The sequence below is a fragment of the Balearica regulorum genome, chromosome 12, assembly GCF_011004875.1.
Source record: "Balearica regulorum gibbericeps isolate bBalReg1 chromosome 12, bBalReg1.pri, whole genome shotgun sequence".
NCBI lineage: Eukaryota > Metazoa > Chordata > Aves > Gruiformes > Gruidae > Balearica > Balearica regulorum.
The window spans coordinates 5,125,942-5,140,381 of record NC_046195.1 but is presented as its reverse complement, the minus strand read 5'-3'; the positions used below and the strand labels follow the sequence as shown (position 1 = coordinate 5,140,381).

General features: G+C 37.0%; 1 protein-coding gene across 5 annotated transcripts in view; it reads right to left on the bottom strand.

Moving 5' to 3' along the window:
* The window catches only part of VPS13C (vacuolar protein sorting 13 homolog C), a 98,180-nt gene that overhangs the window by 40,953 nt on the left and 42,787 nt on the right, over window positions 1–14,440 (bottom strand). For all 5 annotated transcript variants that reach the window (XR_012837516.1, XM_075765043.1, XM_075765042.1 and 2 more), the window contains 13 exons: window positions 12,964–13,120; window positions 12,149–12,228; window positions 11,215–11,274; window positions 9,854–10,019; window positions 8,569–8,682; window positions 7,904–8,007; window positions 7,277–7,444; window positions 6,500–6,804; window positions 5,982–6,126; window positions 4,675–4,831; window positions 3,663–3,793; window positions 2,448–2,617; window positions 605–843 (listed from right to left, as the gene is read on the bottom strand). Coding sequence is in view for 4 of the 5 variants with exons in the window: in XM_075765043.1 (XP_075621158.1) it covers window positions 605–843; window positions 2,448–2,617; window positions 3,663–3,793; window positions 4,675–4,831; window positions 5,982–6,126; window positions 6,500–6,804; window positions 7,277–7,444; window positions 7,904–8,007; window positions 8,569–8,682; window positions 9,854–10,019; window positions 11,215–11,274; window positions 12,149–12,228; window positions 12,964–13,120 (1,996 nt within the window). In the remaining variant the exon portion in view is untranslated. The remainder of the gene's footprint in view (window positions 1–604; window positions 844–2,447; window positions 2,618–3,662; window positions 3,794–4,674; window positions 4,832–5,981; window positions 6,127–6,499; window positions 6,805–7,276; window positions 7,445–7,903; window positions 8,008–8,568; window positions 8,683–9,853; window positions 10,020–11,214; window positions 11,275–12,148; window positions 12,229–12,963; window positions 13,121–14,440) is intronic.

Sequence of the window (14,440 nt, the reverse complement as noted above, 5' to 3'; positions counted from 1 at the left end):
GAACCAGCTAGACAACATAACCCATAGATTAGGTCCAACCACAACTCAGGCAAGCCTAGCAATTGCTTAAAACCAAACAAAACCAACTCAGAAGTGGTCTTTCTCGCCCTTGTTTCATCATGCTTTACCTTCAGTCTACAACCAAAAAGAGGAAAGCTGTTCATCAAAAACTTAGTTTTCCACAACTGAACTGAAATAGCCTAGTTTCAAAATACACAACTTGCAGAAGTAAGGGTAAGACATTCTTTGCCACTCACCTTTAAAAAAAGTAAGTTGTTCTTTTTACTTGTTAACTACTATCTGCATGGCAATTTTTACCCTAAGGATGCTTCCTTTGCAATATTACATGGGTAAAAATCCTGTTCAGCAGGAGTGATTTTCAATATTTAGCTCTCCTGGAGAGCACAACTCCACTACTTAACACAGCAGGTTTGGAACTACTACAGCTTACAACAGTATGTGGTATCAGTGGCCAATTTACACATCGTGAAGAATAAACTCATTTCTTAAGTCTGACAGCAGGATAGCATCTTTACAACTTTTGGATGATTTATTTTTAGTATGAAGTCTGTAAAGGAGGGGAGTGGGGATCAGTTTTACAGACCTGTTTCTGGCTTGGATTTCCCAGAAGCAACATGCTTTAATTGGAACTGTGCAGATCTTTCACTTGAGGATGCCGGCAATGAGTGAATGAAAAAATCTGCTACTGTCAACAAAAACTCCATGCTGGCACATATGTACAACTTGTCAAGGACAGCAACGACTTCAGTTCCATTCTTATCCTGTTTGTAGCTTATATCTATCATAGAACTGTCATTTGTGTCCTCTTTCTTGCCTATCATTCTGGAAAAAAGTTTAATAAGAAATATTTCATAACACATAGATCTAGAAAAACGAGGATGCATAAGTAGTGCCATTTTTTCCTCACAGAGCCATTTATAAATAAGAATTACAACATACGCAATCAATGTTTCCTCCAGAAATAAGAGGATATAGACTTCTCTAACAGAAGAGCATTTTCAATTTAAGATTTGCATGCTACACTTTTGGAACTACATAGACAGCATGTAACAATCAGACTAAAGTTTCATAGAATCATCATAGAATGGTTTGGGTTGGAAGGGACCTCAAAGATCATCTAGTTCCAACCCCCCTGCTGCGGGCAGTGACACCCTCCACTAGACCACGTTGCCCAAAGCCTCATCCAACCTGGCCTTGAACACTCCAGGGAAGGGGCCTCCACAGCCTCTCTGGGCAACCTGATCCAGTGCCTCACCACCCTCACAGTAAAGAATTTCTTTCCAACATCTAACCTAAATCGACCCTCCTTCAGCTTGAACCCATTACCCCTTGTCCTGTCACTACACTCCCTGATACACAGTCCCTCTCCATCTTTCCTGTAGGCCCCCTTCAGGTACTGGAAGGCCGCAATTAGATCTCCCTGGAGCCTTCTTTTTTCCAGGCTGAACAACCCCAACGCTCTCAGCCTGTCCTCATAGGAGAGGTGCCCCAGCCCTCTGATCAGCTTTGCAGCCCTCCTCTGGACTCGCTCCGACAGCTCCATGTCTCTCCTGTACTGGGGCCCCCAGAGCTGGATGCAGTACTCCAGGTGGGGTCTGACAAGAGCGGAGTAGAGGGGCAGGATCACCTCCCTCGACCTGCTGGTCACACTCTTCTTTTGATGCAGCCCAGGACACGGTTGGCTTTCTGGGCTGCAAGCGCGCACTGCCGGCTCATGTTGAGCTTCTCATCAATCCATACCCCCAAGACCTTCTCCTCGGGGCTGCTTTCAATCCATTCCTCGCCCAGCCTATAGCTGTGCTTGGGATTGCGCCGACCCACGTGCAGGACCTTGCACTTGGCCTTGTTGAACTTAATGAGGTTTGGACCGGCCCACCTCTCCAGCCTGTCAAGGTCCCTCTGGGTGGCATCCCTTCCCTCCAGCATGTCAACCACACCACACAGCTTGGTGTCATCGGCAAACTTGCTGAGGGTGCGCTTGATCCCACTGTCCATGTCGCTGACAAAGACGTTAAACAGTGCCGACCCCCGAGGGACACCACTCGTCACCGTTCTCCGCTTGGACATTGAGCCGTTGACCACAATTCTTTGAGTGCGACCATCCAGCCAATTCAGTGCATAGAATTCTCTAGCTGAGGCTGTTAGCTCTCTGCTCAGCTGTTCTACAGTTTACTGTAAAACTCAAGCCTCCTAGGTGTTTTTTTGTTTTGTTTTGGATTTCCTGGGAAATCAACATATAAAACAAGCAACTTGCTTAATATTACTGGAATTACGTCATTCACTGCTTTAGTGCATGGTATGACAGGCAACAGCTGACAGCCCTACCAAGTTTTAACAATCCCATGTGAAGCAAAGTATAAAACAAGGAAACAGTCTTCCTCACAAGTTCCACGGAGTTTTTTCATTTCTGATGCAGTCAAACTTACCTTGCAGTCACATTCTGAATTCCTTCTCTGAGATCATCCAGGGTACATGCCTTGAGTTTAACATTAATGTCCATTGAGCCATCTGAAAACATCTTCCCCGATGATGCCATGAGGTGCAGCCGGAGTTCACCAAGGCGTAATTTGTCACTATGCAGCGAAAGCAGAGACTTCTACATAATGAGAGATAGTAGGACTAGTTATCACAGAGCAAAGTAATAAACACATTTCCCTTGCTGCTAGCCACATGTGTTTTGATCCATGAACTGAAGGATCTGATTAGCCTGTTGCTGCCATCAGTCCTCCAATCATAAAAATTAGTCTGAGAAACTCACTGAGAAAACAGAAAAAAGTTGGGTTGTCAAAGTCGTTTCTTCACCGCATTTCTAGCGGTTGTTGGGAATGCATGACTGAAGGATAATCCATCTGAACTCTGAACCTCCTATCAAAGGATCTCTCTGCTCCCATCACACTAACTCATTTACAACCAGGATTTCAGCAATAAGCAGAAAGGATATGAAGAAATTAAAATCCCGTTATGTTGTGTTTCTTCCCATGATGGTCATTTCATAAGAACTTTTTAATACTATACACCCGTCACACAAAAAGCACCACAAATTCCTGCATTATAGTTATCCTAAAAGATACCACAAGTTCACTATATACCAAGACTTACAAAGCAAGCACCTTCACATCTGGACAAAACATATTAAGTCATAAAAACAAGGCAACATTGCACATCTTTGTCTTCTGTTTTCAGCACAGGAAGGATGTTCATATTGCTCACACTCAGGGATATGCAAAAGGGAAGTATGCGCCATATGGACCTTGGATCTGCTTACTAAATATATGGGTACCACACACAGAACTACCATCACCTAGGCTAGCAATTCCTGCCTTTGAAAATTTCATTTTTATTTTGGATAACTGGAATCAAGGCTTGAATGACCAAATTAGACAGTGGGTGGTTTTGTTTGGTTCATTTATTTATTTATTTTAAGCGTGATTCTTAGAAATGCACTTAGGTCCTTCAAATTAAGGACATTCTCTGCCCATAAAACCTCAAAGTTCCAGGATAAATTGCATAAGCTCCATAAGGCAGGCATTACAAAGCCAACACAACCAACAAAACTCTTTGTTTTATTATCCTGAGTTCTGTCCATGCGAGAAGCTTAAAGTTCCCCACCCCATCTATACGGTAAAAGCTTTGTCACAAACCTGATTCATATCACTATTGTAGAGAGTTACTGAAAGTGACTCAAAATTAAATTCAAATTCAAGTGTTGTATAACATTCTGCAGAAGACTGAACTGTAGAAACTTCTTTTTGTCCAAACGCAAGAAGAGGACCTGTCAGTGAAAAGAACATATTTTTACATTTCTTTAGAACACTGGGCTTGGGGGTGGTTTTCTGGGTTTGGGGTTGGTTTTGTGTTGGTTTTTTTGGTTTGCTTTAAAATTGAGATCAGAAAGTCACAAAAAGAGAAAAAGCTCTAAATCCAGAAGACTATTCAGAACAATAGTCTGTACTTTTATTTACTCAATATCACTTTGTTCTATTCAATGCACGCTAAAATTACCTAGCATAAAGTGGTTTAAGAACCTTAAACAAAAGCTGTCATTAATTTACTGCATTTCTTCATTTGTTCTAATGAAGAACTACAGGAAGTACCAAGACTGCTCAAAGAGTTTGCGCTACTCTTCCTTCCTGTTTCTTCTCATACTATACCAATTCAACTATTGGTTGAACAGTAGGTTTTTTGACATTGAGAATGTTAAGTTTTGGACAAAAGATACTTTGGCAAAGTGTTAACAATATTTCATCCGGAGACATACACTGTTTACGTTAACACACTATTTGAATACTATTAATATCCTCAATCTTTATAATTGTGCATTAACATTCCAGGGTAGTTGGTTCTGCTTTTCTCTCTTTTTTTAAACCACCTGCAACTTATAAGAGTCACTGATACAGACTGAAGAACACCATCCTATAAAAGATGAATCGCAAAGAACATGCTACAAAAACTTTTGACTATCAACAGCTCACACTCCATGTGAGAATATATGTGCATATATTCTTATTTATAACTTTTCACGTACACAATACATATGTAACAATTAAGCAAAAGAATTTATTTACACACATTAAAGTGCTTCAGATAAGCATAATGTTTGAATTCGCAGATAGCCCTCTGCCTAAACATATTCAGCTTTTGAGTTGAACATACCCTCACAGAAATCAGATTCATTCGGAACTTTCCCTTCTTTATACATCTGCATCTCTTCAGTGTTCTCTTGCACAGTATTTGGCTGAGAAGAAGCCCCTCCAAGGTTTTCAAGTAAAATTTTCATGACAACGCTTAGATCTTCTTCACTGAGTGCAATCTGTAAAGTGATAAACCCGGAGTTTCTTTTTCCATGACAGTATTTCTTTCCAGCACAGAACCCTATCTTTATCAATAGCAAGCAAATGCTGACAGGAAACAACATGCTGCTTCCACCATAAACAAGCTGTCTAATCAGAATTATCCTGGCCAAAACAGCCTAAATAATATGCCTATTTTTCCTAAATTATCCTTTGTTACTTGTTACAAACAGGAGTTACAACAAGAACTAACACTCTGCGTGACAACGCTTTCTAGTCTCGTAAAGGCTGTTGGCCTGCTAAAAATATGAGTAATTGATGACCATAAACACGTCTCAACAATTCGGGAATCCAGAAACATAAACAGATAAAATTAAAGCCACGATTTGCATTGTATACACTAAAGCACCTGTCATTCAGTAGGCCTTTAAGGAGTTAATGAATCTGAATCCAATTATAAAATAACATGATTGTGAAAAAAATCAGCAGTAGTAAGTGACAAAATACAGTCACTTAGCCCATAATATATTGCGTTAGAATTTTATTTATTTATTTTTTTAATTGGTACTTCTTCAATATCTTATTCCTCTGTGCTTCACCAGTACTGCATTTGGCCACAGCACAGACACAGGAATGAAACCGGTCTCATGAACAACTAAACGGCCCCGCAGTCCACTTTTAGCCATTTAAATCCGTGTAGTTAACGTACTAAAAGAGAAAGCTAAGCCCTCCATCTGCAAAGACATCAACCATAATTTTGAACTGTTGTATATTCGAGATCCAGATCTACCCTTTTAATTTCTAATAAATCTACTAAACACTCAAATAACTTGAATATTACAAATCAAACAACTTAAAATCTTAAATCTAGATTCTAAATGCTAACTCAACAGATAACCTCAATGACTTTACTGACTGTTGAGTCAAATGATAGCTCCAACAGACCCCCAGAAAAATAAAAATAGGTTTCATTCCATTTGTGCGCAGCTACACTAAAACTATTCATTATAAGATATCAAAACTCTAACAAATCTATCAACTGGAGAGTCAAGCTGGAAGTCTCCTAACATTCTTTACAGAATACATATTGCAACAAGTTTACAAGCTCCTTAACTAGGCTAAGTACTATTCTGAGAATATATGTAACTGTTGATATAGCTCTGGTATTACCTGCATTGGTTTTAGGTCTCCTTTGATACCAATTGTTGGGGTTTTATGATACCAAGTTGCTGCTAAATTCCTCTGGACCAGTAAAGTCAAACTCACAGGATGCAGAATTTCAGAATCTGGTTGAGAATCTGCAGATATAACGCACCTACAAAAGACAGCGGAAACAGCAGATGAAAAATATTTAGTAGTTGCAGAATCCCAAATAACGCCACACTAATCTAACAGAACTATGGATATACTTATTTTTAAATTAATAACAACGGGTGCTTACACGCACTTATACCCAGGTATGCATTTAAGATTAAAACTTCTTGGAAAGAAAGGAATGATAGGACAGTAACTAAGTTAGAGATTGTGGGTATGTGTGTCTAAAAGCACTCCTAAACTTGTGTGTGTGTTTGGTTTTAGTATGTTTCCATCACCTATCATATTTAAATAATAGAACAATGCTGCATACAGAACATGAACTCGTTTTCTTTACAAACACTTTTCAACTCAGAAGAAAACTCCATGTATACCTTGATAATTTCAAATGAGTTAGCTGCACATCCATGTTGTCAATGACCGGAGGAAGAGAAGATTCATCTGAAGACACCAGCTTGAATTCATTCTGAACTTTGATTAAGCCAAGATCAGCTACCAAAGCATTGCGTGAAGTTGAAGATTCAGGAACAACTATAACTGGAGCTTTCAAGTTGACATCCATTAAGAGGCGGAAGCTCTTTTTAGCGAAGTCTTTCATGCTGGAAGCAGCCATTTCTGCCGCCTGGACAGTGACTGCGGTCAAGGCTTCTTGTGCCGTTTGGAAACTGTTTAGGAAGTTCTATTGATAGGTAGTAAAAAACATAGGAGTTCTATGAGAGCAAATAAGCCTCACAAAAAAAGGCAAAATGTAAATTTAAGAAAAATAGTAAGGCTGTGGTAGAAATATGAAACTTCTAAATCAACCATGCAAGTTTCAAAAGAGAAAAAGATTAAAATCATGCACAAGCTAAGACATTGCTTACCTATTTATTTTTTAGGATATTATTAAAGCTATCAATTCAATTCATTATCTGTTTTGTCATCTTTCTCCATATTTGTCATTCTTCTATAAAGCAGTGCAACCTAAGTGACACTTCAGCACTTATTCAGCAAAATACTTCTATATGCTTGTACATCAGCTCACCGCAAGGTACAGATCACAAAGAGCTGACTTCATTTAAAAAAAAACCAAAAAAAAAAAACCAAAAAAAAAACCAAAAATAAACCCCACACTTTTAACGTCAAGAAAAGAACCGAAACTAATGTCTTACCAGGAGAGACATAAAGAATTTATGTAGGTAAATTATTTGGATGCAGCCCACTTTCAGAGACATTTTACCATCCACCCTTGACATATCAGTGTAGGCTTCTCCTGCAGTAGCATCTGGATAAAGCGACATGTGAAATCTAAACACTTCATCCCCCATTATGGAGACAGCCTAGAAGATTAAGTCCGTATAGTTAATACCTCCCAGCAATAATCATTGATAGAATTATTACTTATCAAACAAGAAATATTTCCACAAAAAGATCAGCTGCAGCTTATCAGCAATAGTTGGACACACATATGCTAGGCACAAAAGGAAGTCGAATCAGGTATTTTACGGTACGTCTCTTCTTACTTGGTTATCTATAGTCCATTTCATATTTAACTCATGCTACTCAGAATTAAGCATATGAATGCAAACATTATTAAAAAGAATTCAATATTGAATGGAAGCATGGTTTGCTTCCCTGAGATAAAGGAAATTAACCAATTAAATTTTGTTTACTATTTGGTACATTACTTTGTACTTAGTACTATATAAAACACAGCAAATCAACTACAGTGTTGTCATTAAATAACTTAAAAAAACCCTAGGTCTTTTTGTTTGTTTACAATCTGCACAACACATCACCTTTTTATGGATTGTTTTTGGATCAACATTTGTAATTACAATGTCCTCAAGTCTGGAGAACGCTGTAATCTTTTTAGTTTTCATAGCTACAGATGCATCCATTCCTGTTTTGAGACAAAAGGAAGAAGATGGTAATTTGTTGAAGTGCATTTATTAAGTAAACACTTTTTTAAAAAGAACTATTATTTATTACTGAATATAAATAAGAACAGCTTAGAATCCAGCATTCTACTACATAACAACCAATGCTAAGCCCAAGGCAGAAGTTGTTACCTTACTATACACGACAAATTTGCCAACATAAATTGACTCGGAATAGAGTAAAAATTCCCAACTCCACCATTAGGATCTAGCTATTAAAAAATGGAAGGTTGTGTTATTTATCATATAGTGCCTTCATTTCTTTTAATTTCACTCCACTTAAAAATTAATTGCCTTCTTTTTCCGAGTCATTTTCTTCCCTCACTCTGAAAATGCCAAAATAGGCATTTTGGCTATTAAAATACTTAAGCACAATCATATCATACAATCAAAATATTTTCAAACATATGTTACAGAAACGTCTGCAGTGCACACACTAGCCTTTCAGAAGTGAATGAACAAAGGGGAATAACATATTTCTTGTTAGCACCAACTAACCTAATATTTAAATAAAAACCCCTTACCTTGTATTCTAATGTCTGCAATTCTGATCTGATCACACACTGTAATACTGAATGCATTTAGCTTTGCAGTGAGTTTTAATTCACAGGTATCATTATGGTCTGCATTACTAGACACTGAACAGGAAACACAAGAGATACAAGAACTTCATTATAAGTCAATTTTTTAAAACAAACATTAGATTATTTGGTTTGTACATATATGAACTATTCAAAAAGCAACCTGCACTTATTCCCTAAAAGTTACTGCTAATTGTTAGTCAAGACTTGAAATAAGTCTCTTATTATCACAGCTTTCTTCTGGCACAAGAACAGTCACTGTCGAACACAGGCAAACAGCAATCAAGATGATGTTTTTTCTCTTCATTAATACCTAGTTTTCACACAACAGTATGCTCAATACAGTGTACATTTAATTATTTGGAACACAGTCACATAAGAAATGTTCCTTTCTGTACAGAGTAGTGTCCTTGTGAAATTAACTCTATCCTTGCCAGAACCAGGACAAGTAGCAAGGCCAATTCAGGCATGTTAGGTGAAAAAAGTTTCTGCAGCAGAATTGAAGGTGTCTGCAGAACACAAAATGTAACAGCCAGCCACTGTAAAATCCCAATTGATTAAAGATTAGAAAATCTTCAATTTCACAAACAACACTACAAAAACGAGAATCAACCACACAGGACCTGACGAAACATTCTTAAGGAGCTTCCATACAAAAACTCCTACTATTTCAAGGTTATAGACAGCAATTATTAAAATAAGCACAACATCCTTCAGTTCAGAACTTCTACTTGCTTTCCCAGGGCTGAAGAATCTTTATCTTCAGCAATGTAAACACTCTTTAGAACCTTCAGATTGGAAAGCAACAGAAGTTGTGACACTAATGCTTTGGAAATAATCACAGAATGGTCTGGGTTGGAAGGGACCTTAAGGATCATCTAGTTCCAATCCCTCTGCTGTGGGCAGAGACACCTTCCACTAGACCAGGTTGCTCAGACTTTGGTACTGTTCACTGCAACATCATTTATTTGACTTTTTATAATAAAAGTTAGACCACTACCTAAGAAAAAAAGCTATATTGAGTAATGAGAATTTGTAAAATTAAGCAACAGCAAAAAATATCTGGCTTTTTCTTTAAATGAGATTATTTTCTCCCCACGTACAGTTGTGCATGCCTTGTTTTTCCACCAAATAGACTGCAACACTGTCACCTGAAATGGTATCCTTTGAAACAAAAGGCTAGATGCTGTCAAGCAACAAAAGTACAGCCTTTCTAATACCGTGTTACCTGGTCTAAGAGTACTCCCTTTTTCTTGTTCTTTTATTTGAGGCTTGTGGTCTGATGCTTTGTCAGTACTGGGAAGACCACCTGATGGAACACTGAATGTGAGAAAACTCATGACAGAAAGCAAAGCCTCTGTGTGAAGTACTATATCCAAACATGAAAAGATGACCTAAAATGAGGGCAAGGAGACAAAATAACATGGTTATTTAGTAGCAGTCTATTGCATAACTACTCAGAGTTACTGTGACAGAACTGAGAAAAAAAGTGTCTTGCTCAATTTCACAACTATCTCACCCTACTATCTCTTTCAACTTAACAAAACACAAGCCATGAACAGATGAGGGAGCTATGGAAGGGAAGCTTAAGACAGCTACAGAGGAACTGTGCCAGTCTAAAAATTGATGCTTCATGTTATTATGCTTTTTCACAGTAAGGTCTCTTAGTTCTGTTGCCTTTCATCATGGACTACTAAGCATTTTGGTTGACATCTTCAGAATCATGTATAGAGATATTTTAGTAGGTATGATACAACAAAACAAGATTCAAAAATTGCCATCAGAACAGAAAGTACGTGAGTATCAACTACTCTAGCCAATATTACTTAGCGAAACCTAGCATCAGCTAGCTAACTCTGCCTAGGCCAAAGCAACTCTTGGTAAATGCTGATACATTTTACTGATACATTAAGGGATGTCAGCTTTCTTGACTCTCAAGTAGTCCAGTCACTTCAAATTCCACGTGTGGCTGTCAAGAAGCAAGCTCCACCCACCACTACTACTTTAAAGGGAACATTTTAGGAGAAAAATTACCTGCTTACTTCAAATGTCACTGAGGCCATGCAAAACTAGACATGAATAGTTGCTTTCAGAAGTAAAAAAAAAAAAAAAAAAAAAAAAGAACTGATTGAACACAAGACCTCTGAGAATGCTTGTTTGAAAATTCACCTCACATCTCAATTTCACTGTTATGAAATGCCAAGCTCTGAAACACAAGGGCTTTGTTTCACATACTGCTAAGAATACCACTCCAGAAATAAAACACATCCTACAGGCCTCAGTTAGAAATATGTCCTTATAAATTTTAACTAGCTAACATTATACAGTTTCAAGTTAATTAATACACTAAATACTTCTGGAAAAAAAAAAAAATCTTTTTCCTCCTGGATTTCTCTTTGAAGTAGTTAAATGTAAAGCAGTAAGCTTTAATGATGACAGAGTCAGGGGTTTGGGTTCTGGTGGGGCTTTTTTTTTTTTTAATTTTTTGTTTGTTTGTTTCCAGAAGAGAAGAAGCAGGCAACTAACAAGTTAACACAGCTGTTACTATTTGAGAAGCTTAAAAATAAATGAAATACATCCAGTATTTACATTGATGTTTTGCTTGGTGCTTCTGTAAGTAGTAACAAAATCTGGTCCATCGGGATCAGCCTAAAGGAAGAAAAAAAGAAAAAAAAAAAACTAAAGCACACAGTCAGTTGCTATTGAATTAAATGAATTCATTAACCGAATTAACTGAGTTTACCACACACACACACGGATTATTCCCATCGCTAAAGAAAACAATGGAAAGTGATGAAGCCTGAAAAAAACAAGTTCTCTAAATAAAGCACACAATCAAGGCAACCAGAATGCTCTGCTCTGGCATTTTATAGCATGTATTTTGTGAAAATTCAACTGGCCAGTTACAAAATTTTCTCTTCCCTAGGATCTATTTAAACCAGATAAATTTATGCTTAGTACTTTGTCAGAACAAGTTAACTTGGTTTTCCTCTATAAAAATTATGTCATTATAGATAAGAGTACAAGTAGTCCGCTGGTTCTATAACCTATCAGATTCCCAAATAGTCATGCAGTTTTTGAAAAGCTTTTTTTTTTTTTTTTTTTTTTTTTTTAAATAAACACTCAATAACTGTAGCTACCAACAAATAACTCCTGAAATGCTGGTTTTACCCCCCATAGAGAGGCATCTATCACTTACATAGGCAAAGACTCTCTCATCTATTAAGCTTCACAAAAAAGTACTAATAGGTATTATTCAGAGAAGAATGCACACAAACACTTGGCTTCACCAGTGATTTCAGTAATTATGTTGACTTATGCAGCAAGCACTTTATAGAAGCAGTGGAGAATGAAATGAAAAGGTAAGTTGAAAAACAGGTATTTGGGAGAAGATCTGGGTAAGTTTTAGATACAAATCCTACAGGTTTTAAAAAAAAAGAAAAGAAAAAAATCTAACACAGGCTAGTGCATATGGAAGCCTTATTTTACTGCCCATATAATCTTAGTTAAAAGGTATTGAAACCTTAATGTATTCCATTTTCAGAAGATGTTCATCTGTCTCACTTGAAGAATTAATAATGCAAAGAGGATCTCCTTTTGAGTCTGCAAATAAGGAAACAGAAAACTGTAAAGTATTTCTACACACAAGCTTTGCTCCACCTATAGAGTATACTAATTATATGCTATTCTTGCTGAAATAGTGAGGGTTAACATCTCTTTTCACAGAGAAGCTGCAGGTTAAGAATTACCTTGTAAAATGCTGTATTTACTTTTTTTAATTAAACTAATCAAAATTAACTTATCTTGGTCCTGAAAGAAGATTCAAAATTGGAAAGCTATTTGCATTCCTATAATTTTGCATTCCTATCTTTAAGTCTTAATATTCAAACTCATTTTTTTCTATTTTGAATACATGGCTATTTCAGGTATTCCCTCAATATCACTTTGAACTGTTACCTGACCAATCAAGGAAGCACGCTGGATTTCCAGTGCTGCCAGAACTGGACGTAAAGCACAGGCTCAGAAGCTCATCAAAACTCTCTGAACAGATAGAATACTTCTCAGGAATGACCATTCCTACTCAAAGTAGGCAACTAACTCAAATAAATTAACTCAGGCTAACTCTAGCAACAGAAGTAAAACTTGGTATCAGGTAAAACAGATGAATTAAATCTAAATTACACAGGACGGCATCATTAAGTGAATTTGGCATGTAACTTCCTGCCCTCCCCCCCACCACGCACTAATTATTGTTATTTTTGACCATGTTATCCTCTTGCTACAAAAGCTGACTGCACACACTGTACTGACTGCGTACCAGTTTTCTAGAAGACTTACCATTTATTTCAATGCATCTCATAATAATTTTTTTCAAGTATGCTGCTGCAGTCAATTCGTGATTTCTAATTTTAGTTTCGGTTCCAAGCTGTAGCACAGTTAGAGTATGTAATGGATATCTCTCCTTCTGAACCTGCTTCATCAAGGTTATTACAACCTTGAATATGGAAAGGGAAATAAGTTCACTATTTCAGTCAAGCTGTCCAGATATTATGGGATGCAATTATAACTGGGCATTATCTCCACAGCAAAGCTTCAAATGTACTATTAATCTAGATATTTTGCCTTTTTTACAAAAAGAACTTGCAACACCAGTTTGCTAAAGATTTTTTTACCCCCTCTATTCCTCTTGGCCAAGCAAACAATCACTTCTTAAATCCTTCAATAACAAAACAAAAATCCCAAGTCTATTAATTTGGCTAGGACTTAATTTTGTTGGCCTAGTAGTGTATTTTTACCTTGTCAAGCTATGTTTTAATTTTGTAATCGGACACTACACAGTGCTACATACAGAGTTTGAATATGGAAAAAAAGTTACTGAAATCATACTGGCCTGCAAGGAAGGGCAGCAGAGAAGAGACCGTAATGTCAATCAACCTTTGAATATCAGATGCTATGCAAATAATAATTTAAGACACAGAAATGTTTCAACATTACAATGCTTTGTTCATAGAGTATTTTAAGCATTACACGGATTAGAAAGTTGAAAATGAGAAAAAAAACCCTTTTGTTTCTAAATGTAGCTGAAAATTAAAGTAGAAGAACTAGATATAGTTATTCATGAACAATGTTAATGCAATTATTTCATGAGGCAGTTATCTTCCATTCTTGGGAACTAAAAATGGTGCCTTAACCTAACAATTTACCACACAAGAAATTTAAAGAATTCAAGTCTGTCAATACTTTCTCTGCATCATTATGTGGCATACTCTTTGTACATTAACAAACTAGCATTTTATCATTAATCACCCAACATATACAGTCCACAATGTGAACACTACCTTAGTAAAAATTTCCATGTGACATGCATGTAAAACCGTATAAAACAAGACAGAATTGTTTGTAAGATGTACTAAATAAGACAACATGGCGCACTACAAGCTAGCCTGTAATGTGCCTCAGTCATACCTTTAAAAAAATTCTTTGCAGCCAAGACAGTACATCTGAAAGTTAGAAGCTGCCAAAGGTACTAGCGATACGTGTTGAATAACTACATGCTGTTTGTGGACAGATACTTCATCAGCCAATTTCAATTGTAATTCTGTAAAAACCAAGAAAACCCAAAACCTGGGATGGATTCAACTTGCTGCCTGTCTACACTTCAGCTGTGGGACAAATATTTCTGATGCCCTTAAAACTACGTTTTCTTCTATGATTTGATATCACTCACAGAAAATATGTTTCCCTGGTGGATGGGAATAGGAAGAAGTTTCTAGTCTCACTCAGCAAGAGAATAGTTTTCTGTTTGAAGGTGGGT